The sequence below is a fragment of the Aquarana catesbeiana genome, linkage group LG12 (assembly GCF_042186555.1).
Source record: "Aquarana catesbeiana isolate 2022-GZ linkage group LG12, ASM4218655v1, whole genome shotgun sequence".
Classification (NCBI taxonomy): Eukaryota; Metazoa; Chordata; class Amphibia; order Anura; family Ranidae; genus Aquarana; species Aquarana catesbeiana.
Window position 1 is genome coordinate 226,998,426 of NC_133335.1, and position 27,613 is coordinate 227,026,038.

At 50.5% G+C, this 27,613-nt stretch overlaps 1 protein-coding gene across 2 annotated transcripts in view; it reads left to right on the forward strand.

Annotated features, from left to right (window-relative positions):
* RPTOR (regulatory associated protein of MTOR complex 1) overlaps positions 1-27,613 on the forward strand; it is a 267,094-nt gene that overhangs the window by 74,620 nt on the left and 164,861 nt on the right. For both annotated transcript variants that reach the window (XM_073606845.1, XM_073606844.1), the window contains exon 3: positions 6,070-6,152. In XM_073606845.1, coding sequence (XP_073462946.1) covers positions 6,070-6,152 — 83 coding nt within the window. The remainder of the gene's footprint in view (positions 1-6,069; positions 6,153-27,613) is intronic.

Sequence of the window (27,613 nt, forward strand, 5' to 3'; positions counted from 1 at the left end):
ACTCCGCTGACGTCTTCTGCTGGTTCTTCTCCCGTCTCCGGGTCTTCTCCACTCTCTGCTTCTAGCTCTTTCATGTTCTTCTCCCCCTGTACACTGTCTTCTGCCTCTGCCAGGTCTTCTCCACTATCTTCTCTCCCTTTTTCTCGGTCTTCTCCGCTGTGTTCTCCTTCTGTTCTGTTGTTCTTCTGATGTTGACTCGATGCTCTCTCCCGCTCTAATGCTGGGTGCGCGGTGTGCCACTACTTATATTGGCATGGGACAGGGGTCACCGTGTGATGTCATCCGAAGTCCCCACCCCTTATGACGTCACCACCCGGGGCTTGATGGGTGGTGACATCACAAGGGGCGGGCCTCCTGTGACCCCGCCCCATGCCAATATAAGTAGTGGCACACCGCACACCCAACATTAGAGCGGTAGAGAGCCTTGAGTCAACATCAAAAGAACAGAGGGGAGAACACAGCGGAGAAGACCTGGCAAAAGAGCGAGAAGATAGTGGAGAAGACCCAGCAGAGGCAGAAGACAGTGGACAGAGGGAGAAGAACCAGAGAGGGCTAGAAGACCTCAATGGAGAGTGGAGAAGAACCAGCAGAAGACATCATTGGAGGAGGCAGAAGAGATCGGAAGAGACGACGGTTTTTTCAGGTGAAACGGTAGGGGGTACAATGTACCCCATACTCGCTCACATAGGGTGGGGGGGCCATGATCTGGGGGCCCCCTTGTCAAAGGGGGTTTCCAGATTCCCAATAAGCACCCACCCGCAAACCCTGGCAACCAATGGCCAGGGTTGTCTGTAAGAGGCCCTTGTCCTCATTAACATGGGGACAAGGTTCTTTGGGGTGGGGGGCGCAAGGCCCCCCATGCCCCAAAGCAACCACCCATGTTGAAGGCATGCAGCCTGGTACGGTTCGGGGGGGGTGGGGGGGTGGGGGGGTTTGGCTCGCTCGTCCCCACCCCCTTTCCTGACCTGCCGGGCTGTGTGCTCAGATAAGGGTCTAGTATGGAATTATGGGGGGACCCCCAACGTCGTTTTTTTTTTTGGCGTGGGCCTGGTATGCTGTTGGAGGGGGAACCCATGGCTTTTTTTTTTTACTGTGTGTGTGTGTGTGTGTGTGTGGTGTGTGTGTGTGGAGTTCCCCCTAAAGATTCATACCAGACGGCAGTGCCTGGTATTGTCGGTTATCAAAGTCGGATTCTTGTTCATTAAAGTTGGACGCATGTCAGACTTCAAATCGCAGGGAAAAGTCGGATCCAAAGTGGTACAACTGTCGTGTCCTACCAGTGTGAGCCCGGCCTAAACAAGCCATTTAAAGATCGCATTCGAGAACAGTGGAATGAGTGGATGGTTAGCGGCGAGAAGTCATTCACAAAGAGAGGAAACATGCGTACTCCACAGTTGGATGTTTTGCTTTGTCATAAAAGTAATCAAGTCTTTCAAGAAGTGTGCCATGTCAAATTCATTGGATGGTATGGAGGACGACTACTTGTGGCAAGATGAAGAGGAATCTGAAGCCACATCATCTGATTCGGAATTAGATCCATATGATATAATTGATCTTTGTTTCTGTTATAAAATTTTGTAAATAAGTAAGTTTTGTCCTTCACTGATGGGCACTGATAAGGCGGCCCCAATGAGGGGACACTGACGATGGTCATTGATAGGTGGCACTGATCGGCGACACTGATGGGCACTGAAAGGCTGCACTGATGGGTACTTATGGGTGACACTGAAAGGCGGCACTGATGGCATTGTTGAGCATCACTGATGGCACTGGCAGGCATTGGGGATGGGCACTGATTGGCAGCTGCCTGGGCACTGATTGGCATTTCCCTGGTGGTCCAGGGTGGCATACCTGGTGGTCCTGTGTGGTGGCCATCCAATGGTGATCTGGCGACAATCCTGGTGGTTCTGGATGGGCATCCGTGGGAGGCTGCGCTGATAAACATTCAGCACAGACCCCCCCCCCCATCAGGAGAGCAGCCGATTGGCTCTACTTACGTCTGTCAGATGCGAGTGAGGAAAAGACTATCAACGGCTCTTCCTGTTTACATCGTGATCAGCCGTGATTGGACACGGCTAATCACGTGGTAAAGAGCCTCTGCAGAGGCTCTTTACCGAGATCAGTGTAGTGGTGAGTCACTGACACACCGCACCACCGATCGCCGCGATGCGTGCCAGCGGTCGTTCTGGAGGGCCGTCATATGATGTCCACCCAGAACGAGAGCCAATTTGACGGCCGGAGGGCGGGAAGTGGTTGAATCAAATCTGATGTTAAGCCTGATTATTATTTATTTATTTATTTAATGTTTCTGATGGTTTTTTTTTTTTTTAAATGTTTTTGCCTTTGAAGAGGGGTAGTCTTATACGGCGAGTATAGCCCAAAACCTATGTTTTCACTGTAAAATTAAGGGATCGTCTTATACGCCCAGTCGCCTTATATGCTGGCAAATATGGTAATTTGTATGTGGGGTGGATACAGCGGGTAGGTGTATATAATATATAATGTGTGTGGGGGGTGTATACAGCGGGTAGGTGGGTATATATACTGTCCAGTCTGGGATGGGATTTGTTGACTTGCATTAGTAGATAGAAGATATAATATCCGGATAGAATAATTCTCGTCTTCCTCCTCGGATTGTACAATGTGTAACGGGAAGGATGAAGACTCCTTTCTTCTGATTTCTGTATTATAGGACAACACCAAAGGACGAGGACGCCAAATCTGGGAAATTTATTAACACCGAGCCCGAACAGCCTGTGGAAGGAACGTGATGTTCCGCCGCCGTCAGAGATTTATCTTCCTCTCCCACTTTTATTACTGATTGAAACACTTGGACAAGGAGAGAAAAATCTTTTTACATTGTGATTGAAATGATTAAAATGCTCAATAAAATCTCACAGAATTCCCCGGATGGGGGCGCCGTGATTCGGGTGTCGAATTAAGTATGCGAGTGTGGGCAGATATTTATCATTCATTTTATACTTGCTCTTCACTCTCGTCAGTCCCTGCCCCCAAGGAGCTTACACTCTCTAAGGTCCCCATCTCACATACGTACTCTTACTGGAGGTGGAGGTCATTACAGGGAGCAGATGTTTTTCCTCACCTCCTGGTCTGGCTGTGGCAGGAACCCTCTGTGGGCACCACTGGGCATTGTGGGGGGGAGGGGTTCACACCATAAAAGTGATCGGGAGCACCCCCCCCCCACAAACACTCTTATCTGATGGTAGATAAGTGCCTTCATCCAGGCGCCCATCCCAGTATGACAGCCGTGCAGGTGGGGTGGTTGGAGACACACTGCCTGCTCCAGCTCCTTAAAGACACAGGGCATTCATGGAGTACGGCTGTGATCATCCGAGGGAATGAAGCCTAAATAATAGGCAAGTAGCAGTGATAAATGTAGTTTTTTTTTTTTTTTTTTACACTAAAATGACCAGTAGAGGAAGCATCTTCAGGTTTGAATATGAAATTATCTGGAGGCGGGGGTTACTGTAGGTGGAGCTTTCCTTAATGCCCAACTCTAGGTAACAAAAAAAAAAACAAAAAAAAAAAGATCCCTTACGGTGGGGGAGAGGGAGAAACTCCTTTCACTTTCCTAATTCATTGACATAAATGGGGACGTAAGCCCCATTTGCAAGGGGTCATTTTTTTTTAAAATTTGCCCAGGGTTTGGCTTTAAACTGAACTCAAGTGTAAAACTTTGCTGGCAGTTTATTATTGCAGAAAAGGTGCTGTGTGTCTCCTCCCAAAAACAACTGACCAGTGCCGGTGTCTTGCCGAATAAGTTCCTTCGGCGGATAAGTTCCCCCCCCCGTACTGCGCAGGTGCAGCGCCTGCGCAGTACGAACTCCTGACAGCCGCCGGAGATAGCCGAAGCTCAAGATCGACAATCAGCTGTACACGGCGCCTGCGCCCTGGGTCCAGGTTCCTTCCCCACCATCCAAGTGGACCTAGAGGGGGAATCTAAAAGAGCCGAGCGAAGCGAGGCCGTGCCCGAAGCGTAGCGAGCGGCCCTCTTTTAGCCGCCGGTGTACAGCTGATTTTCAGCTATTCCGCTTCGGCTATTTCCGCCGGATCCTACTGCGCAGGCGCAGCGCTTGCGCAGTAGAGGGGGGAACTTATCAGCCGAGCGGAACTTTCTCGGCAGAACACCGGGATGAATTAATTCACACCCACAGGAGTTATATCACTCAGGCCAGCCAATCATGATTGCTGAAGACACGGAAGCCAGAAGGCAGCCGGTGACGTTGGGGACATCAATGGAGTGACGGGGGATTTCTGCATCGGCTGTATCTGGGGCGGTGTACATCTTCCAGATCTGTGCAGTAATCCAGTGTGAGACTTCCTGTAATAAAGATCGCTCTCTCCTTGTGTAAGGGGGACTTGACTTGTCTCCACCCCTCCTGTACTGGGTGGAGCCTATTGGACCCCTTCGACAGCTCTACTCTCTCTCCTTGTGCAGGGGGACTGATCTTGTCTCCACCCCCTCCTGTAATTTTATGTAGGGGGTGGAGCCTGCTGGGCCCCCTCCTACAGCTCTGCTCTCTCTCGCGCGCTCTCTCCTTGTGCAGGGGGACTGGTCTCGTCTCCGCCCCCTGCTGTCGTTTTCTGTAGTGGGTGGAGCCTGCTGGGCCCCTTCCACAGCTCTCCCTTCCCCTCTCTCTCTCTCTCTCTCTCTCTCTCTCTCTCTCTCTCTCTCTCTCTCTCTCTCTCTCTCTCTCTCTCTCTCTCCCCCCCCCCCTCTCTCTCCTCCTCCTCTCTCTCCTCCTCCTCTCTCTCCTCCTCCTCCTGCCTCCTTCCCCTCCCCCCTCCTCCTGCCTCCCCCCCCCCCTCCTGCCTGCCTCCTCCCTCCCTCCCCCCCTCCCCCCCCCCCCCCTCCCTCCTCCTCCTCCCTCCTCCTCTTTTACAAGGTAATATCTGGGTTTGTAGAGGCATATTTGGTGCACGCAGTAGATTTCTATCCTTTGTGGCCATTGAGGAATAGATTTCAATGAAGGTTTTTGTCTTTGTAACTTTTATACTGCAAGGTGATCTTTTTCAGGTATATAACAAATCGAATCGAATCCCCTCACATTCTCATTCTCTCTCTCTCTCTCTCTCTCCCTCTCTCCTCTCTTCTCTCTCTCTCCTCTCTCTCTCTCTCTCTCCTCTCTCTCTCTCTCTCTCTCTCTCTCTCTCCTCCTCTCTCTCTCTCTCTCTCTCTCTCTCTCTCTCTCTCCCCCCCCCCTCTCTCTCTCTCCCCCTCTCTCCCCCTACCTCCCCCTCTCTCTCCCCCCCCCTCCCCCTCTCTCTCTAGCCCCCCCCTCCCCCCTCCCCCCCCCCCCCCCTCTCTCTCTCTCTCTCTCTCTCTCTCTCTCTCTCTCTCTCTCTCTCTCTCTCTCTCTCTCTCTCTCTCTCTCTCTCTCTCCTCTCTCTCCCTCTCTCCCCCCCTCTCTCTCCCCTCCCCCCCCCCCCCCCCCCCTCCTCCCTCCTCCTCCCTCCTCCTCTTTTACAAGGTAATATCTGGGTTTGTAGAGGCATTTGGTGCACGCAGCAGATTTCTATCCTTTGTGGCCATTGAGGAATAGATTCCAATTAAGGTTTTTGTCTTTGTAACTTTTATACTGCAAGGTGATCTTTTTTAGGTACAATAACAAATAATCAAATCTCATCCCCTCACATCCTCCCCTCACATCCCCTCTCTCTCTCTCTCTCTCTCTCTCTCTCTCTCTCTCTCTCTCTCTCTCTCTCTCTCTCTCTCTCTCTCTCTCTCTCTCTCTCTCTCTCTCTCTCTCTCTCTTTTTCCCCCTCTCTCTTTCCCCCTCTCTTTCCCCCTCTCTTTCCCCTCCTCTTTCCCCCTCTCTTTCCCCTCTCTTTCCCCCTCTCTTTCCCCCTCTCTTTCCCCCTCTCTTTCCCCCTCTCTTTCCCCCTCTCCCTCTATCCTTTGTGGCCATTGAGGAATAGATTTCAATGAAGGTTTTTGTCTTTGTAACTTTTATACTGCAAGGTGATCTTTTTCAGGTATAATAACAAATAATCGAATCTCATCCGTGTTGTGTGATCAGAGTGTGAAATATCTTCTGTTCTTTGCAGATCCGCTGGCGATGGGTCCACAGAAAGCCCTGGAAACCATTGGAGCCAACCTACAGAAGCAGTATGAGAACTGGCAGCCAAGGGTGAGTTCAGCCTCATCCGTCACATTTTCAGGGGCTCAAATATTGTGGGTAACAAACGTTTTCTGTATGGTAAATGTCTCTGCCTTTGTTATATCACTCGTTTGAGAGGTTCATATACCTGGTGGCTCCATATTTGGAATAGAATAATAATTTGCCATACCTATAGGACAGTCATCACTAAATGGCAGACCATGATCCAGACCAAGTGATAGTCCTGGCATGCCCCTGTCTTCTGATGTCATCTTTACAGCAAAGGACAGGAGATGCCACCGGCCTGGATGGAGAGTGAAAGCTGCCCCACCCTAACAAGCAGGTCATTGGTTGCTATGATGCAGGGTCGTTCTAGCAACCAATCCACTTAACAGGAAAAGTTAGAAAGCTCCCCACCCTCCATCCAGACCTTGCACCTCCCACCCTTTGCCCTCCTATGTAAGGAAGAATTGGAAATGGGGTGACTAATGACAAAGGGTGGGGTTGAGCTCTTAAGGGTGGCTGCAGTGTAATGTGGGGGCAATGTGATGTAATGGGGGGGGGGTTCTGTGATATAAAGGGGCGGGCCTGTATTGTAAAATGGGGGTGTGATTTTAACGGGTGTGGGGGTGACCTCCCCTGGATGAAAATATTAATGAGTGGACGTCGGTGGAATTTTAATTTGACGCTTTAGGAGGAGGAGTTCACCAAGCTTTGCGCCCCCAACAACCTTGTTGCATTTCTTGGTCTCCTCCGGACCCATGCCAGGACATTTTTGATTGGTTTGTGCAAAAGTTATAGCGTCTACAAAATAGGGGATAGTTTTATGGCATTTTTATTAATAATTTTTTTTTTTACTAGTAATGTTGTCGATCAGCGCGTTTATTTATTTATTTTTTTATCGTGACTGCGACATTATGGCGGACACATCGGACAATGAAGTGAAGGGGTTAACCACTGGGGGGGGGGGGAGGTGTTAAGTGTGTCCTAGGGAGTGATTTTAACTGTCTGGGAGATGGGCTAGCAGTGACACGACACTGATCGCTGCTCCCAATTGTCACTAGGCAGAACGGGGAGATGCTGTGTTTACACTGGCATCTCCCCGTTCTTCAGCTCCGTGACACAAGCGCAGGCACCCCGACGGACTTCGAATTCAAAGTGAACGTACAGGTACGTTTACTTTGCCCAGCCGTGCCATTCTGCCGACGTATATCGGTGTGAGCCGGTCTTTAAGTGGTTAAAGACTCTGTGCAGGGAAGATCAGCATCTGAACCCAGAGAAGGTGGAGGCTAATAGACTTGGAGGTAATAGAAGGCATTACAATTACCGTATTTATCGGCGTATAACACGCACATTCATTTTAAGAGGGAAGTTTCAGGGAAAAAACTTACATTTTTAAATAAGGAACTTTGAAGCAAAATAAGGGTCAGTGCCCATCTGCAGCCTCACCACTGCCATCAATGCAGCCTGATCAATGCCCATCTGCAGCCTAGAGGGGACAGGGAGGGGGGGGCGGGACAAGTGCTGACAGATTACATACAGTGAGAATCTCCTATCATAGACAGAACAGTCGTCCAATGGCGGCCCAGGAGACGGGACTTCCTATTACAGGGGCCGCCAAGTAAACAGGAGATTCTCACTGTATGTAATCTGACGGCGCTCGTCCTGCCCCCCTCCGAGGGCAGCTAAAACTGAAGTATTGGCGTATAACACTCTATTTGCACCCGATTTTCATGGTGAAAAAGTGAGTGTTATATGCCAATAAATACAGTATATTTAAAGTAAACTTTTACCAGTATTGTGCATTATATTTAAGATGATTATATCCATGAAAAAAGTCTCAGCTTTTAGTACTACTTTAATATAAAAGATTTTGATCTCCCTTCCACCCTTCATATAGCTTCATGTCTGACTCCTAGTTAAAATGCCCAATATATCCTACTTCTGGGTGTATTTTTATATATATATATATATATATATATATATATATATATATATATATATATATATATATATAATTAGTTTCACAGTATAATTGAACCCCTTATAGCAGCGATTATCTGCTCTTTTTGTACTATAAAGGGCTAATTTTAGTTTGTTTTAACCCCTTGCGGTTTTTGGTGCTTTTTTTTGCAGAAACTCACTACAGTCCATTTAACATGGTTTCCCATGAGACACATTCACATCTCTGCTTTTTTCAGCCGCTGCGCATTTGGAAAAGGTCAAGAGGACTTTTTTTTTCAATGCAAAATGGTGTTATTATTTGCTTTTTTGGTTCAATAGACTTCAACGGAGAAGCTGCAGAAAAGCATGTAGTGCGTTGTTTGCCGTGGTTTGCGTTTTTTTTTTTTTTTTTTTTTTAATCTGCCCAACAACAAATTGGGCAAAAGAAAACATACAAAAGGGCAAAATGAAAATCGCAGGTGCAAAAACACAACGTAAAAAAAGCTCTGCAGAAAAGGATCAAAAGCAAACTTGCATAGATGTGAACCGAGCGTTATGCTGGCCATACAGGTATTGATTTTCAGACGAGAATATTCCTACGAAATATCTTTGTACATTCGCTGAACGAAAGAATGTGTCGTTTCAAATTTTTCTCTTTTTTTTTAACGTTCAGTTTTGAAATGAATGTAATTTCTGAACAAAAACCACATACACCGTCTGAAAATTCCTTTTGACCAAGAAGTTTTTTATTCTGCTCCTTCAAATTTTCCCGTCGCTGTGGTCGAAAACGAACTTCGATTTGACCCCACCAACAATTAGAAAATCAAATGAAGGTTCTTCAAATACATTTTTTCTTTTTAAGGAAGACATGGTTTTTGTATGGCCGTCCGGTTTCCGATAATAGTGGTCTCTGCAGCGGATTTGTCGCAAGATCACTTTTATCAGCAGCGGGAGAGGGGCGGAAGCGATCAGATCCTCTCACGTCCGTGGCATGGAGATGAGTGAGGGGAAGATGGCCCCCATACCATTGCAGGGCGAAAACGACGTCAAAACGTCACTTCCGCCCATAGCTCTTAAAGGCCAATTTTGTTTTCTGAATTTTTTTAAATGACACAATTTTTTTTTTTTTTAATGCATTTTAGTGTAAATATGAGATCTGAGGTCTTTTTGACCCCCAGATCTCATATTTAAGAGGTCCTGTCATGCGTTTTTTTCTATTAAAAGGGATGTTTACATTCCTTGTAATAGGAATAAAAGTGACACAATTTTTTTTTTTTTTTTTTTAAAGAACAGTGTAAAAAATAAAAAGTAAAATAAATCAGGAAAAAAAAATTATTAAAACGCGCCCCATCTCGCTGAGCTTACATGCAGAAGCGAACGCATACGTGAGTAGCACCCGCATATGAAAACTGTGTTCAAACCACACATGTGAGGTATCGCCGCGATCGGTAGAGCGAGAGCAATAATTCTAGCCCTAGACCTCCTCTGTAACTCAAAACATGCAACCTGTAGAATTTTTTTTTTTTTAACGTCGCCTATGGAGATTTTTAAGGGTGAAAGTTTGTCGCCATTCCACGAGCGGGCGCAATTTTGAAGCGTGACATGTTGGGTATCAATTTACTCGGCATAACGTTATCTTTCACAATATAAAAAAAATTTTGTTCTAACTTTACTGTTGTCTTATTTTATAATTCAAAAAAGTGTATTTTTTCCTAAAAAAAAAAAAGTGCGCTTGTAAGACCGCTGCGCAAATACGGTGTGACAGAAAGTATTGCAACGGCCGCCATTTTATTCTCTAGGGTGTTGGAAAAAAAATGTACAATGTTTTCTAGCAAAAAAAAAAAAAAAACTGTTTTTAACTTGTAAACAACAAATCTCAAAAAGAGGCTCAGTCCTTAAGTGGTTATACACCACACTTTTGTTAAGGTTATTATCCGATTAATCGAAACAATAATCAGCCAACTAATCGCTTACGAAAATAATCGTTAGTTGCAGCACTAGTGAGAAGCCTCCAGTGGAAGAGGTTGCCACTCTTCGTCTCCCAGGCTGTGTACGTATTTCATCTTCTCTGCCCCCCCCCGATGCCAATTTCCAAGTACAAGTTTGCTTCCTGTAAGTCAGAGAAGTGCGTCTTCCATCTGGAGCTTCTAATGCGGGTAATTTGCTTCTTGATAGGTTTGCTTTAATGTCACGGCTGTCCGTCTTTGTAGATGGCGAGGCGCTAACTATGGTATCAAAGCCGAGCGTTCTGCGGGTGGATTCCCTTTTAAAGATGAAGCACAAAGTGGCAGCCTCGGCAGGAGGAGAGCGGAGCAATAACCTCACGTTGGCAATGCACTGAGGAGTTATTCTACACATAATCACCCCATTGCCCCACAACTCAAGTGCAGCCGTTTGATCGTCCGCTTCTCTCGTTATTTAATTGCTCCCTCCGTTTCTTTTTTTAGCAGAGAAGCTGACAGAAGAGTCCCCAGGCAGGGAGGGAGTGAAGCACGGAGCCGGCCTCTCTCCTCTGATCGCTCAGGCATTGGAAGGCCGTGCACGTACGCCTTTATTGCACTCCATGGGGCGCTCAGGGTTTTTTTTTTTTTTCTCCTGCAGTAATAAAGTGAAGTTGATGTGCCATGCACAATAAAACAATGCAAGCGATATCCACGGCTGCCGGGCTCTGCCCATGGAGATGCCTCAAGAGGGGCAAAAACTCCATTTATCGCTGGAACTCCACCAAATAATGACTTCAAGTGGACCTGTCATTTCACAAATCTGCCTGATTACATTACAACACCATAGTGTTATGTTTTTTTATTTTTTTCTCTTTTTATCATAAAAAAAACCAACTCTTAGCTCCAGTTCATGGACTTTGATTTTTCCATCCACTTCGACTTTGTGGGTGTGGGAGTCTTCTTTTTTTTTTTTTTTTTTCAATGAATTAATTAATTTTTTCGGTTAGCCCTCTGGTTGGCCATACATGCCTTGTTTTTCTTCAATCTAAAAGTACAGTTTTTTAGAGCAATTGAGGGGCCTTCTTGAAGAGATGAGTTTTCAGGGATTGCTTAAAGGTGGATGGGGTTGGAGATACTGGAGGGTCAGAGACATTGTGGGGTATTGGGGGGGGGGGGGGGGGGATGCGTTTTTCCACCTGTACTTTGCCACCAGAACCACAGACATGTCATAAATGGTAAGTGCTTTTCACCAAAATGGAGTGCTGTTTTTTTTTTAATTGAGTTCACGTTGAGGTGAAGGCTTGTTGTTTCAGCCACATAATTACCAATGGTGCTTAGTGGGGTTCTTCTGTCACCTGCTCCCATAGGACTACCAACAGAGTAGGAGTACCAATGGTGCTTAGTGGGGTTCTCCTGTCACCTGCTCCCCCATAGGAGTACCAGTGGTGCTTAGTGGTGTTCTCCGGTCAACTGCTCCCCATAGGAGTACCAGTGGTGTTTAGTGGGGTTCTCCTGTCACCTGCTCCCCATAGGAGCACCAATGGTGCTTAGTGGTGTTCTCCGGTCAACTGCTCCCCATAGGAGTACCAGTGGTGCTTAGTGGGGTTCTCCAGTCAACTGCTCCCCATAGGAGCACCAATGTTGCTTAGTGGTGTTCTCCGGTCAACTGCTCCCCATAGGAGTACCAGTGGTGCTTAGTGGGGTTCTCCAGTCAACTGCTCCCCATAGGAGCACCAATGGTGCTTAGTGGTGTTCTCCGGTCAACTGCTCCCCATAGGAGCACCAATGGTGCTTAGTGGGGTTCTCCTGTCACCTGCTCCCCATTGGACTACCAACGGAGTAGGAGTACCAATGGTGCATGGTAGGGTTCTCCTGTCACCTGCTCCCCATTGGACTACCAACGGACTACCAACGGAGTAGGAGTACCAATGGTGCATGGTGGGGTTCTCCTGTTACCTGCTCCCCATATGAGTACCAATGGTGCTTAGTCATTCCTCCAGATGAAGCCACGTGTGAGGTGGTGAAACTAGTAGAGGTGGAACCTGGTGGTGGAACTTTGTCGCAATTGATTGAGGCCTTTCTGATGTGTCACTTATGCTTTTAATGCTTTAAATAAATGTGAGTTGTATACTAGCTGGGGTGGAGAGGTTCATTTTAATCCCTTTTGGATAGTGCACTATTGGAGGACCTTTCTATTTTTTTTTTCCATGTATTGTTCAAAACTACCGGCAGCTAATGTGGATTATAATGGATCCAAGTCTGAAGTATCACAGTGGGAGGAAGCCTTATCAGATTTGCATTATTACCTGGGTCTTGAGAGTCCAACAGAGGTTACCAAGGACCAGCAAGGATTTCCTGGAGGGATTGTTGCACATTGTGCAAGGCGTGTTTGACCCTCTTTAGGGTCTTGCAAGGAGGTGAGGAATTAGTACATGTGGTGGGAGCACTATGCATTCAGAGGCTGTATGAAGTAAAGAAGTACTTTGCATCTCTCTGCATGTTAATGGAAGAAACTTTATTATTGGACTTTCCATCTTCGAACACTTTTATTGCACGTCATTGTTATTTTGTTTATTTGATTGTACTATTGATGCAGTGCTGTCTGTTTTATTTAACGGAGCTTAGTTAGGTTCTCCTGTCACCTCCTCTCCATAGGAGTACCAATGGTGCTTAGTGGGGTTCTCCTGTCAACTGCTCCCCATAGGACTACCACGGTGCTCAGTGGGGTTCTCCTCTTACCTGCTCCTCATAGGAGTACCAATGGTGCTTAGTGGGGTTCTCCTGTTACCTGCTCCCCATAGGAGTACCAACGGGGCTTAGTGGTGTTCTTCTGTCACCTGCTCCCCATAGGAGTACTGATGGTGCTTAGCGGTCTCCTGTCACCTGCACCCCATAGAAGTGTCGGGTTTGCAGCAGAAGTGCGATAAACTTTCGGTGAATAGTATGCAGTGCGAGACGCTCGGCTTTCAGCTTCTTTATTCTGCCACACTGTAGAAAGCTTTCTTTATGGAGCATTTGGCAAGGCGTTGCTTAGCAATGTCTATAATATAATGTATACGGCCTGTTCACTCATAATGGCTCTGGCCCCTTTGAACTCAATAAATGGAGAAGTAGGAGCAGGCTTTATAACATGTATAGCAACATATTGGTTTGTGGAGAGAAACATTGACAAGTTGAAAGAGAGAGAGCTCCTGTGTGCGGCTTCCATCGCTGGGCTGAAGAGCGCTTCTCAAGTGTTCTGAGAAAATGTTTCATTCGATGCTTTGTGTGGGATCTGGGCCTTAAAGGGATACTTCAGTATATTTTCTGGAGTACGTATCTGAGCATTTTCTTCTGTTGGTAAAAAATTTTTCACCAACCCGGGCAATTCAGTCGGAGCACACGATACACAGAATTGAAGATCACCGTGATGAAAACCGCATATCAGAGCTAGGAGCTCCACAGATGGAGGCGAGCTAGTGAGATCTGTAACTCTTTTTACTTTTCAGGTCAAGTTGACATTTCCCTCCTTTTCTCTGAGCCTCCTTATTGGTCCTTAACATAATTTTATGTGACAGTAAACTCTGGTTTAAAAAAAAAAAATATGTTCCAGTATGTATTCTTGACTCAAAAGTCTCTTCTATTACTCTCGGCCTCCTCTAAATCTCCAAATTCCTTTTGGTAGAGGGTGGCTACATTTGTTACCCTTGGTCCCACTGTATGTAGCCGCCCTGTCGTGGTCCCATTGTATGTAAAAATATGTAGCCCCCCCCCCCCTTAGTCTCACTGTATGTAAGAATGTAGTCTCACTGCCTTGGTCACACTATCCCAGAATGTAGCCACCCTGTCTTGGTCCCACTGTATGCAGAAATATGTAGCCCCCAGCCTCCTTGGTCTCACTGTATGTAGGAATATGTAGCTGTCCTGTTTTTTAACTGTATGTAGGAATGTAGTCCCTCTGCCTTGGCCTCACTATGTAGAAATATGTAGCCCCCCCCCCCCCCCCTTTACTTGGTATCAATGTATCCAGGAATGTAGCCACCCTGCCTTGGTCTCACTGTAGTTAGAAATATGTAGCCCCTGCCCTGGTCTCACTGTATGCAGGAGTGTAGCCGTCCTGCCTTGGTCCCACTGTATGTAGAAATATATAACCACACCTGCCTTGGTCTCACTGTAGGTAGGAATGTAGCCACCCTGCCTTGATCTCCCTGTATGTAGGAATGTAGCCACCCTGCCTTGGTCTCACTGTATGCAGGAGTGTAGCCTTCCTGCCTTGGTCCCACTGTATGTAGAAATATATAACCACACCTGCCTTAGTCTCACTGTATGTAGGAATGTAGCCACCCTGCCTTGGTTTCACTGTATGTGGGAATGTAGCCACCCTGACTTGGTCTCGTATGTAGGAATATGTGGCCACCTGCTTTGGTCTCACTGTATGTAGGAATGTAGCCCCCCTGCCTTAGTCTCACTGTAGTTAGAAATATGTAGCCCCCCGCATTGGTCCCACTGTATCCAGGAGTGTAGCCACCCTGCTTTGGTCCCACTGTATGTAGAAATATGTAGCCATCCCTGCCTTGGTCCCACTGTATGTAGGAACATAGCCACTAGGGGTGCAATGGATCAAAAAACTCATGGATGGGATCGTTCCTCGGATCAGAGTCACGGATCGGATCATTTTTCGGATCGGCAAACAATAATTGAATTTGCAAAAACCTGTGAAAATTCCACCACCATATAGTCCCCACTGTAATATCCACGTCATCTCCCCCACTGTAATATTGGCTGAGCATGGCTGGGTATCACCGAGTATTGCAGGGTATGGCATGGTATCACAGAGTATTGCAGAGTATTGGCTGGGTATTGCAGAGTATTGGCTGGGTATTGCAGAGTATGACGCTGCTGCCATCTGACATGACATGACGCCGGTTTGTTTACAAGTGATCTCTCTGTCATTTGACAGAGCGATCATGTGGTAAATGGCCGGCGGGTGTACCAAGATGGCCGCCGCTCTGGAGCTAAGCTGAAGCCGCGGCCTTTCCTAAGGCTGAGGCAGCGAAGCGCTCCGCGGATCGCGTGGTGTGCTGATCCGAACAGGTTGGCCTGATCGGATCACAGATCGGTGACGATCCGTTGCACCCCTAATACCAACCCCTGCTTTGGTCTCGCTGTATGTAGGAATGTAGCCACCCTGCCTTCGTCTCACTGTATGTAGCAATGTAGCCACCCTTTCTTGCTCACTCATGAGGTGGACTAGGGACTATGGAATGTGTAGCATACATAGAGCTGGGCACATGACTGCATCTAATGTGCACTGCTCCTTCCAAACAAATTTGGAAACCATCAGGGGAGTCTGTCTGCATTCTGATCCATGTATCGGTCCTACATGGATGCACTTGGAGATCTGTGCCACCCGCCTGTCAGGCTACCTACACTTGGCTGTATGGGAACACCTTTGCGTCAGGTGAAGAGAGCCCTTCACTCAGATGTTCGGATTGGTATGGCCATGTGGATGAGGCCTTAATGTGCATATTGGTGTGAATGAGCCCTACAGATCACTGAGCCGGCACTGCACAGTCTGGGGAAGCCACGTCTTTCACCATCACATAATTTCCCTCTTTGATAGGTTTTCATTTTTCTTGGACCTCACCCAGAATGAGACGAAGCGGTGAAGAGTTTAATGCTGAGATGAAAGTGTCGCCGGTTCTGATTATTAGCTGATCATCTCTTACACTTAGCAGGACATTCTGAGATGAAATGGTTTGTGCCGGAAATCATTTAATCTCTTCTCTATTGAAAATGGGGCTTTGTTCAGTATTTGTAGACTTGTCTCTGGGTGTCATATCTTACAGAATATACGGTCTATTGGGTAGGGAGTGGGTTAGGGATTGAGAGAATCTTCCCGGTTTATAATGGGTGAAACATGGAGGCACGGATTGTCTTTGGCTGCAAACTGGGCAACACTGAACTCCATACGAGCTTTTTGTAAGACTTTGTTCTGCATTGTGTTCCTTCCTCCGCACTCCAATGAATGAATCGCGCTCGGCGTGGATGGCAGCAACCAGCACAGAGTTGTAGAGTTCAGGAGGGTCACGTGGCAGCTCGTGTATGACGCAAATTGCCGAGAAGTGACCGCGCTGGTGGAGCTGCTCTCTGGGGAGTGGGAAGGAGGTGTTATTGATTGTGTTTGTCCTACTTTTCCAAGTTTCTAGAATTATTGTTCTTAAAACGTGTGGCTGGTTTTTGCCATCTGTCTGAGGCAATCCCCGCACTTCATCCCATAGAGCTCCCTACAAGTGTACTGCAGTCAGGGAAGGAGGTTTATCGGCACACTCTACCATCATCACCAGCGCCACCCCCCCCCCCCCCCCCCCTCCTTTTTTTATCACCAATTATCTGACTCTAACCTCCTTGTCCTTCTCACTCTCTCTCCCCTCTCAACTTCTCACTCTCTCCCCTCTCTCCCCCCCACCCATCTCCTTCCTCTCTCCCCCCACCCATCTCCTTCCTCTCCCCCTCCCCCCATCTCCTCCCTCTCTCCCCTCACCCATCTCCTTCCTCTCTCCCCCCTCCCCCCATCTCCTTCCTCTCCCCCCCACCCATCTCCTTCCTCTCCCTCCCACCCATCTCCTTCCTCTCCCCCCCCCACCCATCTCCTTCCTCTCTCCCCCCACCCATCTCCTTCCTCTCTCCCCCCACCCATCTCCTTCCTCTCTCCCCCCACCCATCTCCTTCCTCCCTCCCCCCACCCATCTCCTTCCTCCCTCCCCCCACCCATCTCCTTCCTCCCTCCCCCCACCCATCTCCTTCCTCTCTCCCCCCACCCATCTCCTTCCTCTCTCCCCCCACCCATCTCCTTCCTCTCTCCCCCCACCCATCTCCTTCCTCTCTCCCCCCACCCATCTCCTTCCTCTCTCCCCCCACCCATCTCCTTCCTCTCTCCCCCCACCCATCTCCTTCCTCTCCCCCCCCACCCATCTCCTTCCTCTCCCCCCCCCACCCATCTCCTTCCTCTCCCCCCCCACCCATCTCCTTCCTCTCCCCCCCCACCCATCTCCTTCCTCTCCCCCCCCACCCATCTCCTTCCTCTCCCCCCCCCCCCCATCTCCTTCCTCTCCCCCCCCCCCATCTCCTTCCTCTCCCCCCCCCCATCTCCTTCCTCTCCCCCCCCCATCTCCTTCCTCCCCCCCCCCACCCATCTCCTTCCTCTCCCCCCCCACCCATCTTCCTCTCCCCCCCACCCATCTTCCTCCCCCCCCCCCACTCTCTCTCTCTCTCTCTCTCTCTCTCTCTCTCTCTCTCTCTCTCTCTCTCTCTCTCTCTCCCGCATCTCCTCTCTCTCCCCTGCATCTCCTCTCTCTCTCTCCCCCGCATCTCCTCTCTCTCTCTCCCCCGCATCTCCTCTCTCTCTCTCTCCCCCGCATCTCCTCTCTCTCTCTCTCCCCCGCATCTCCTCTCTCTCTCCCCCGCATCTCCTCTCTCTCTCTCCCCCGCATCTCCTCTCTCTCTCTCCCCCGCATCTCCTCTCTCTCTCTCCCCCGCATCTCCTCTCTCTCTCTCCCCCGCATCTCCTCTCTCTCTCTCCCCCGCATCTCCTCTCTCTCTCTCCCCCGCATCTCCTCTCTCTCTCTCCCCCGCATCTCCTCTCTCTCTCTCCCCCGCATCTCCTCTCTCTCTCTCCCCCGCATCTCCTCTCTCTCTCTCTCCCGCATCTCCTCTCTCTCTCTCTCCCCCCACCATCTCCTCTCTCTCTCTCTCTCCCCCCACCATCTCCTCTCTCTCTCTCCCCCCACCATCTCCTCTCTCTCTCTCCCCCCACCATCACCTCTCTCTCTCTCCCCCCACCATCACCTCTCTCTCTCTCCCCCCACCATCACCTCTCTCTCTCTCCCCCCACCATCACCTCTCTCTCTCCCCCCACCATCACCTCTCTCTCTCCCCCCACCATCACCTCTCTCTCTCCCCCCACCATCTCCTCTCTCTCTCCCCCCACCATCTCCTCTCTCTCTCCCCCCCACCATCTCCTCTCTCTCTCCCCCCCACCATCTCCTCTCTCTCTCCCCCCCACCATCTCCTCTCTCTCTCCCCCCACCATCTCCTCTCTCTCTCCCCCCACCATCTCCTCTCTCTCTCCCCCCACCATCTCCTCTCTCTCTCCCCCCACCATCTCCTCTCTCTCTCCCCCCACCATCTCCTCTCTCTCTCCCCCCACCATCTCCTCTCTCTCCCCCGCATCTCCTCTCTCTCTCTCCCCCGCATCTCCTCTCTCTCTCTCCCCCGCATCTCCTCTCTCTCTCTCTCCCGCATCTCCTCTCTCTCTCTCTCCCGCATCTCCTCTCTCTCTCTCTCCCCCCACCATCTCCTCTCTCTCTCTCCCCCCACCATCTCCTCTCTCTCTCTCCCCCCACCATCACCTCTCTCTCTCTCCCCCCACCATCACCTCTCTCTCTCCCCCCACCATCACCTCTCTCTCTCCCCCCACCATCTCCTCTCTCTCTCCCCCCACCATCTCCTCTCTCTCTCCCCCCACCATCTCCTCTCTCTCTCCCCCCCACCATCTCCTCTCTCTCTCCCCCCCACCATCTCCTCTCTCTCTCTCTCCCCCCCACCATCTCCTCTCTCTCTCTCTCCCCCCACCATCTCCTCTCTCTCTCCCCCCACCATCTCCTCTCTCTCTCCCCCCACCATCTCCTCTCTCTCTCCCCCCACCATCTCCTCTCTCTCTCCCCCCACCATCTCCTCTCTCTCTCTCTCTCTCTCTCTCTCTCTCCCCCATCCTCTCTCTCTCTCTCTTTCTCTCCCCCCCATCTCCTCGCACACTTCTTTCCACCCCAGGTCTATTCCTCTCCTTCTTTCCACCCTTCCTTACACCCTTCCTTCCTTACACCCCAGGGCCTCTTCCTCTCTCACTCTCCTCTATATATCTGGGGGGGTGTTGTGCTGTCTATGGTGCTGAAAAAATGACTTCCCAATGTGCAGTTATGGGAAATTTCAGGAGAGAACAGGCAGGTTCAATGGTGGTTCTGCATCTTCCTCCTCCTCCAGGATTCTCCTGCACGGTACGAGGAGTGATGGGAAGGGCGCAATGTTCTTTGTGCTGCGGTAATCACTGTAAATGAATACTGATATGAAATAATCATTTTGTTTTTACGGTTCCAGGGAAATCCGTCCTGTCCGCAGCGCTCTTCCTGGAAGGCTGGCCTAATCCTTAATCTGCAGGCTGTTTGTTTGGTGCAGAGTAGATGATTGTAAAGAGTTCATTAGGATCTTGTACATTGTAGTGTGTACTCCGCCCCGGGGTACTGTGCATATTGAACTTCTCCTGCGCTCTCCTCCCATCACCGCCTTTCCAATAACCCTTTGTGTTCTCTGTGTATGTGTGCGGATGACAGGCTGTAAATGAGCCCCGAGTACAAGCGGTCATACGGTGAGGCCATAACTCTCCACACCCGGCGGCGAGGAGCTCGCTGATTAAATTTGCATGAAATGACTCTCTTCGCCTCGCCTTTTATTTATTTGGTCACTTGTTTTATTTGCTGACCTTTTGCAGAGGTTTTATTTATGCCGCTGTCAGCGTGTTATGGCCTCTCTAGATGGATTGTGGGTTTGCGGAAAGAGAATTCTCTGGGTGAGGCGGGCCAACGGCGAGGGCTGCCGCACAGCAGGCGATGCGTTGTGCTCTTCTAGGCTTTGCTGATGAACATTCGCAGGGTGGTGCAGTAAATGAGATCTAGAGGACTTCTATTCCCACTTCTTTATCCTTTGTCCTCCAGTCCTCTTCCCCTTTTTCCTTATTTGTATCTTCCCCCTCCTTTTTTTTTTACATTTTTTTCCTTCTTTTTCTTTCTTTTTCTTTCTTTCTTTTTCTTTCTTTTTTTTCTTTCTTTTTCTTTTTTTCTTTTTTTCTTTTTTTTTTCTTTCTTTTTTTCTTTTTTCTTTTTTTTTTTCTTTCTTTCTTTTTCTTTCTCTCTCCCCCTCCACCCACACTCTCTCTCCCTCTCCCTCTCCCTCTCCGCACCCATGCCATCAGTTAGCAGTCATCCCAGCAGAAGGTTCAGATGTGGCCTCCATGGTGACTCTGCAGATTTGGACTCTTGCATGGCATGACTCCAATAAACAGGAAAGTCTTCTTCTGATTGGCTCACTGTAAATCTGGACTTTTGGACTGCAGAGGAGCCAGAGTTGGCCCTTCCAAAATATTGGGGTAATGTAAGGAGGTGGTGTGTCTGGAGCTGAAGGCCCCCCGCCTGTGTATGGGGCCAGTGTAGGAGTTAATGCTTGTGTCACCTCTGGGCGGCCATATTGGTTATTGGCATCTTAGAACTGGAGCAGCTGATTTGGGTGAAGGAATGAGAATACTTCTCAATAAGAATATGTACATTGTTGAGCACGGCGAAGGACGAGTGTCCCGTCCAGACTTCTATCATGTTAGCAGCCTGTGCTCATCCCGAGCAAAACTCTGCAAAAAATCTGTCATTTTGGACAATTTTCCTGTGTCAGCCTGTCAGCATAACCTCTGCCTGAAATATGACTTTCATCCTGAGCTGCCAGCCTGACCGTCGTCCCAACAATCGCCTTCAATCCCACAACACGCGTTTCACCAAACCTTCAGCTTAAACAGCTAAACACCTTCTAGGTGTTCAATGTCTTATGCCGCATACACACGACCGGTACTTTCCGGCAGAAAAGGTCCAATGGAATCATTTCATCGGACATTCCGATCGTGTGTGGGCTTCATCTGACTTTGTCTTTCGAAAATTCTGACGGACCTAGAAATAGAACATGTTTCAAATCTTTCCGACGGAATCAGTTCTTATCGGCTCGTCTGTATGCTGTTCCGACGGATCAAAAGCGACGCAAAGGCAGCTATTGGCTACTGGCTATTGAACTTCCTTTTTCTAGTCCCGTCGTACGTCATCGCGTTCTAAATGATCGGAATTTGGTGCCATCGTGTGTAGGCAAGTCCGTTTCAGCGGAACTCCGTCGGAACTCCGTTGCAAAAACCGTCAGAGTTTATTTTAGGAAGCTTCCACAGATTGAGTAGAAAAGAGGGTCCCCTGCCAGCATACTGTAGTGAAGGGCCCGGGCACTCTGTGGAAGCCGTGGTCTGTCTGCATAGGTCTGCCACACCCCTGCCGAATCAGAGCTCATGCTATAGCTTTGAACAAGGGGTGGGGGGGGCTCATGTTTGGCTTCCTCAGAGAGACCACTGCTTACCCACAGCGAGAAAGGGTCCTCTGCAGCATGCTGGCAGGCAACAGGCTTTTCTGCTCTAGATTTTGGCTGCTTTCTGCACGCCTAATGTTTTTATTCCCTGGGAATGTGTTTAGCTGACATTGGGCGTTAGCCATAGCAGTCTCTCCCGCTTTCACAATGACATGTTGGAATTGGAACGTTACCATCCCGGCTCCAATATTCCTTTCCGTATGAAAATATTTTGCACCCAAACCAACCTTTACGGCCTCCTAGTACCAGTAATGTGCGGACCTCGGCGGTATACCGATGTCTTCTAGGATCGCTGCGTTTATCCGCCAAGCTGTGGTGGTGGTGGCCAGTGGCAGTTTCTGTTCATTCTGATGATATATTTGAAAGATGGCAGCAAGGCTTCTTTATTACCCAAATTACCAATCTCATTTGCATGACTGTAATAAAATGAAGCCAAGCATTCCGTCCTGCCAGAGCCGCGTGCGGTTCTCCCTGGCATGGCGCAGTGTGATGGATCATCTCTGTGTGCAGTTATTGATGGAACAATCCGCAGTACGTTGTTGCTTGTCTTTTTATTCTTGGCTTAATTGATGGCGTTTGAGGCATCTGCATAGATCGAGCGCTTCTCTGCTCACTTCATGTTTGTACTGCTCAGTCATTCCATCCATTGCATGGTTTATAGACATCCGTCTGGAACGCACCATGCTGTCTTTCGCAGCACAGGTCACTTTCAAAGGTTTATATGTGTTTTCTACCAAGATACATTTATAAAGGGCTCGGCAGACAAATTCTTCAATCGGACTCAAGGCTGCAGCTGTGAGCTCGGTACCAGCGAAGGGTTTTCCAATGAGGGATCTGGGTGGTTCTAGATCATTGTTATGGGGCCTCAAAGTGTACCCCCTTCCCCCAGCGGCACCCACATTGTTTTCCAGGCTTTGCTGTTCCTCCAGGGAGCCCATACAGGAACCGCTCCGGGGAGAGCCCCCATACAGAGGAACCGCTCCGGGGAGAGCCCCCATACAGGGAACCGCTCCGGGGAGAGCCCCCATACAGAGGAACCGCTCCGGGGAGAGCCCCCATACAGAGGAACCGCTCCGGGGAGAGCCCCCATACAGGGGAACCGCTCCGGGGAGAGCCCCCATACAGGGGAACCGCTCCGGGGAGAGCCCCCATACAGGGAACCGCTCCGGGGAGAGCCCCCATACAGGGAACCGCTCCGGGGAGAGCCCCCATACAGGGAACCGCTCCGGGGAGAGCCCCCATACAGGGAACCGCTCCGGGGAGAGCCCCCATACAGGGAACCGCTCCGGGGAGAGCCCCCATACAGGGAACCGCTCCGGGGAGAGCCCCCATACAGGGAACCGCTCCGGGGAGAGCCCCCATACAGGGAACCGCTCCGGGGAGAGCCCCCATACAGGGAACCGCTCCGGGGAGAGCCCCCATACAGGGAACCGCTCCGGGGAGAGCCCCCATACAGGGAACCGCTCCGGGGAGAGCCCCCATACAGGGAACCGCTCCGGGGAGAGCCCCCATACAGGGAACCGCTCCGGGGAGAGCCCCCATACAGGGAACCGCTCCGGGGAGAGCCCCCATACAGGGAACCGCTCCGGGGAGAGCCCCCATACAGGGAACCGCTCCGGGGAGAGCCCCCATACAGGGAACCGCTCCGGGGAGAGCCCCCATACAGGGAACCGCTCCGGGGAGAGCCCCCATACAGGGAACCGCTCCGGGGAGAGCCCCCATACAGGGAACCGCTCCGGGGAGAGCCCCCATACAGGGAACCGCTCCGGGGAGAGCCCCCATACAGGGAACCGCTCCGGGGAGAGCCCCCATACAGGGAACCGCTCCGGGGAGAGCCCCCATACAGGGAACCGCTCCGGGGAGAGCCCCCATACAGGGAACCGCTCCGGGGAGAGCCCCCATACAGGGAACCGCTCCGGGGAGAGCCCCCATACAGGGAACCGCTCCGGGGAGAGCCCCCATACAGGGAACCGCTCCGGGGAGAGCCCCCATACAGGGAACCGCTCCGGGGAGAGCCCCCATACAGGGAACCGCTCCGGGGAGAGCCCCCATACAGGGAACCGCTCCGGGGAGAGCCCCCATACAGGGAACCGCTCCGGGGAGAGCCCCCATACAGGGAACCGCTCCGGGGAGAGCCCCCATACAGGGAACCGCTCCGGGGAGAGCCCCCATACAGGGAACCGCTCCGGGGAGAGCCCCCATACAGGGAACCGCTCCGGGGAGAGCCCCCATACAGGGAACCGCTCCGGGGAGAGCCCCCATACAGAGGAACCGCTCCGGGGAGAGCCCCCATACAGAGGAACCGCTCCGGGGAGAGCCCCCATACAGAGGAACCGCTCCGGGGAGAGCCCCCATACAGGGGAACCGCTCCGGGGAGAGCCCCCATACAGGGGAACCGCTCCGGGGAGAGCCCCCATACAGGGGAACCGCTCCGGGGAGAGCCCCCATACAGGGGAACCGCTCCGGGGAGAGCCCCCATACAGGGGAACCGCTCCGGGGAGAGCCCCCATACAGGGAACCGCTCCGGGGAGAGCCCCCATACAGGGAACCGCTCCGGGGAGAGCCCCCATACAGGGAACCGCTCCGGGGAGAGCCCCCATACAGGGAACCGCTCCGGGGAGAGCCCCCATACAGGGAACCGCTCCGGGGAGAGCCCCCATACAGGGAACCGCTCCGGGGAGAGCCCCCATACAGGGAACCGCTCCGGGGAGAGCCCCCATACAGGGAACCGCTCCGGGGAGAGCCCCCATACAGGGAACCGCTCCGGGGAGAGCCCCCATACAGGGAACCGCTCCGGGGAGAGCCCCCATACAGGGAACCGCTCCGGGGAGAGCCCCCATACAGAGGGACCGCTCCGGGGAGAGCCCCCATACAGAGGGACCGCTCCGGGGAGAGCCCCCATACAGAGGGACCGCTCCGGGGAGAGCCCCCATACAGGGAACCGCTCCGGGGAGAGCCCCCATACAGAGGGACCGCTCATACAGTGAGAGGCGAAACTCTGGGAGCCATCCTGATCCCACCTGCCAATGGCCCCTTCCTAGCCACATCACTTCCCAATCACAGCTCTCATTTCTCTATTACAGATTGATCTGTGCTTGAAAATTTGTATGACCTGAAGAAAAAGATGTTTTTAAAGTGCCTTCATCACCCCGATACACCCACCATCCCCCATATAAAACACCTTCATCACCCCGATACACCCCCCCCTATATAAAAGCGCCTGCATCACCCCCATACAAAGCACCTTCATCGACCCCTCCCCCCATATAAAAGCACAGTGCCAGGTCACCTGAGGCCAGGTGACAGATGCACCCCTTTGGGGTCTGGTCATGTCTCCGCCTCCTCCTATAGTGGGTGGAGACTGCTTGGCCCATCCCACAGCTCTGCGTTCTCTCTCTCCTTGTGCAGGGGGACTGGTCTTGTCTCTTCCCCCTTCTGTAGTGGGTGGAGCCTGCTGGGCTCCTCCATCGATAGGAGCACAGTGATGTCACTGCTACTTTTACAAGCTAATATCTGGGTCTGCAAAGGCATTCTATGCATCCAAAGTGTGTTTGTCCTTTTTGTTTCTACTAAGGAGTACCTTTTAAATTCATTTTCTGGTTTGGGGTTCAGCTATAATCATAGGGGGTGCAGGGTGGGAGTAACGTAGGAGGGTCATTGCTGCATACTATAAAGCAAATGTCATTCAGACATGGGAGTAATGCCAGCAGAGGGTTCTGCTTTGGACTAATCTGGAACTATAAAATAACGATGAGCCATAGAAGGGGGGTGAGGGGTCATTCCATGTGATGAGGAAGGTGAGAAATGTGTTTTCTAGCTTTTATTGGCCCCCATGGCACACACTTCCTGTGACTCTTCTGCAGGATTTTAATGGAGTATTGAAGTGTTCTCAGTACATCAAAGGAAGTGTGCGAGTGAGCAGCCTGAGAGCGTGCTGAGCCCCCGACCTCATTACTGGCGTACCCGCACTCAGTCTGTCACAGCCGGGGGAGGGGAATGATCAGCCTATGATTATTACATGTGCCTGGTGAACTTGCGGAGGCTTGCCACATGTTCTGGGGGCCGGGTCACATGGACCTAAAATCCAGCACCCAGCACTCTTGAAAGTTACCGCCGTCCCATGTTACAGCTCTTGGTTGGAGGATGTAACCCATGTGAACGCTGGGTGGCTTCAGTTTTCATTCTGACACCTGCACAGATGTAGATCCAATCAGTGAAATCTCATCTTTATCTTCGCTTTTGAATGATTTTCTCATTTCAGAAATATTTTTCAGTCCTTCGGAATCTTCAGCTTTCACTGTAGTAATCCTGGTGATCCCGCCATGAAGGTCGTTTAGCACTTCCTGTTATAGGGGGACACCACTCTGTCTCTGCACACGGCTGTGCTCCTGTGTTGTCACTCTGCCATGTGCTGCCCTCGTTGTTCCTGCTGTAGTCACAGGCCACCATTTTCAGTAACAGGTGGCTGGTCCACAGCAATGAGAGGCAGCTGAGTGTGGATAAAAAGTGGCTGAAAGAACTGGGAGGAGATCAGCAGCACTGAGGTAGAAAATCTGGATAGGTGAGGTCGTATCATTTGGTACGCGTGGCTACAGAAAATAAAATTTCATCCAGTGAGAGTTCACATTCCTATTATACAGACAGTCTGCACAGCCAATGAAGGGAGACTGTGCAGGTACAATACAATTCAAGACGAGGGTTAGAAGGGCTCTGGTCATAGAAGCTTACAATCTAAAATGGAGGGGCAGGTTCCATAGACACACACAGCCTAGCTCAGCGCCGCTGTGTCACTCCCTCTTCGTAGGATTTGATTGACAGCTCAGGAGCAAATGGCAAGTGTTTGGCGGGGAGGGCACAGACATGGGAAGATTTTTTTTACCCTAATACAGAGAATGCTGCACACTTCCCCCGCTGCGCCTTTGCTGGAGTGCAGCTATCCTGTGGTTTTGGTGCGGGTTCACTGCGTTTCACATAGACTTCTATGGAGTCCTATGGTTTTGGTGCGTGTTACATAGACTTCAATGGGTTTCTTTGGTTTTGGTGCAGGTTTTCCATGGATTTCTGTGGTTTTGGTGCAGCTTCACAGACTTCTATGAGGTCCTGTGGTTTTGGTGCAGGCTCATGGACTTCTATGAGGTCCTGCGGTTTTGGTGCGTTTCACATAGACTTCTTTGGGGTCCTGCGGTTTTGGTGCGGGTTCACATAAACTTCTATGAGGTCCTGCGGTTTTGGTGCGGGTTCGCTGCGTTTCACATAAACTTCTATGAGGTCCTGCGGTTTTGGTGCGGATCCACATGGATTTCTAAGGGGTCCTGAGGTTTTGGTGCGTTTCACATAGACTTCTTTGGGGTCCTGCAGTTTTGGTGCGGGTTCGCATAGACTTCTATGAGGTCCTGCGGTTTTGGTGCGGGTTCGCTGCATTTCACATAGCCTTATATGAGGTCCTGTGGTTTTGGTGCATGTTCACATAGACTTCTATGAAGTCCTGCGGTTTTGGTGCAGGTTGAGGGACTTCTATGGGGTCCCGTGGTTTTGGTGCGGATTCACATAGATTTCTATGGGGTACCGTGGTTTTGGTGCATTTTACATAGACTTCTATGGGTTTCTGTGGTTTTGGTGCAGGCTCACGCACTTCTATGAGGTCCTGCGGTTTTGGTGCGGGTTCACAGACTTCTATGAGGTCCTGTTGTTTTGGTGCAGGCTCATGGACTTCTATGAGGTCCTGCGGTTTTGGGGCAGTTTCAGTTCACAAATGCCTCGTTTCCGCTGAGGGGATCGGTTCGGGTCGGTACAGTTTGGAAGGCCTAGAATGGTCCGGCCTATTCAGGTGAGCGTTTCCACTGCAAGTTGGACCAACAGGGGCCATACGTGGGTTTAGAAAAAATGCCTAGCATGGCGTCACACGTCCACCAATCAGTGGAATGTATCGTAACCAAACCGTACCATTTTCTATGGCCCCACATCTGAAGCAGGACCCTGAATGGTGCGGTTCGGTTCAGTTGTATGGGTCGCTTTCATAATGGAAACACTCAAAATAGTGTACCGATCCGCTCAGTGGAAAAGAGGCAATAGACTTCTATGAGGGCCTGCAGTTTTGGTGCAGGTTGAGGGACTTCTGTGAGGTCCTGCGGTTTTGGTGTGTTTCACATGGACTTTTATGGGTTTCTGTCGTTTTGTTGCAGGTTCACAGACTTTTGAGGTCCTGTGGTTTTGGTGCGGGCTCACATAGATTTCTATAAGGTCCTGCGGTTTTGGTGAGAGTTTAATGTTGATTAGTAATGGCCTCTGTACAAGCCCCGCCCCTTACGTCATGTGATGAGTGAAGTATAAACTAGTAGACAGCGTGCTGTCCACTTTATACACAGATCTACTTCTTACCTATACGGAACACCAAGGAGAAGA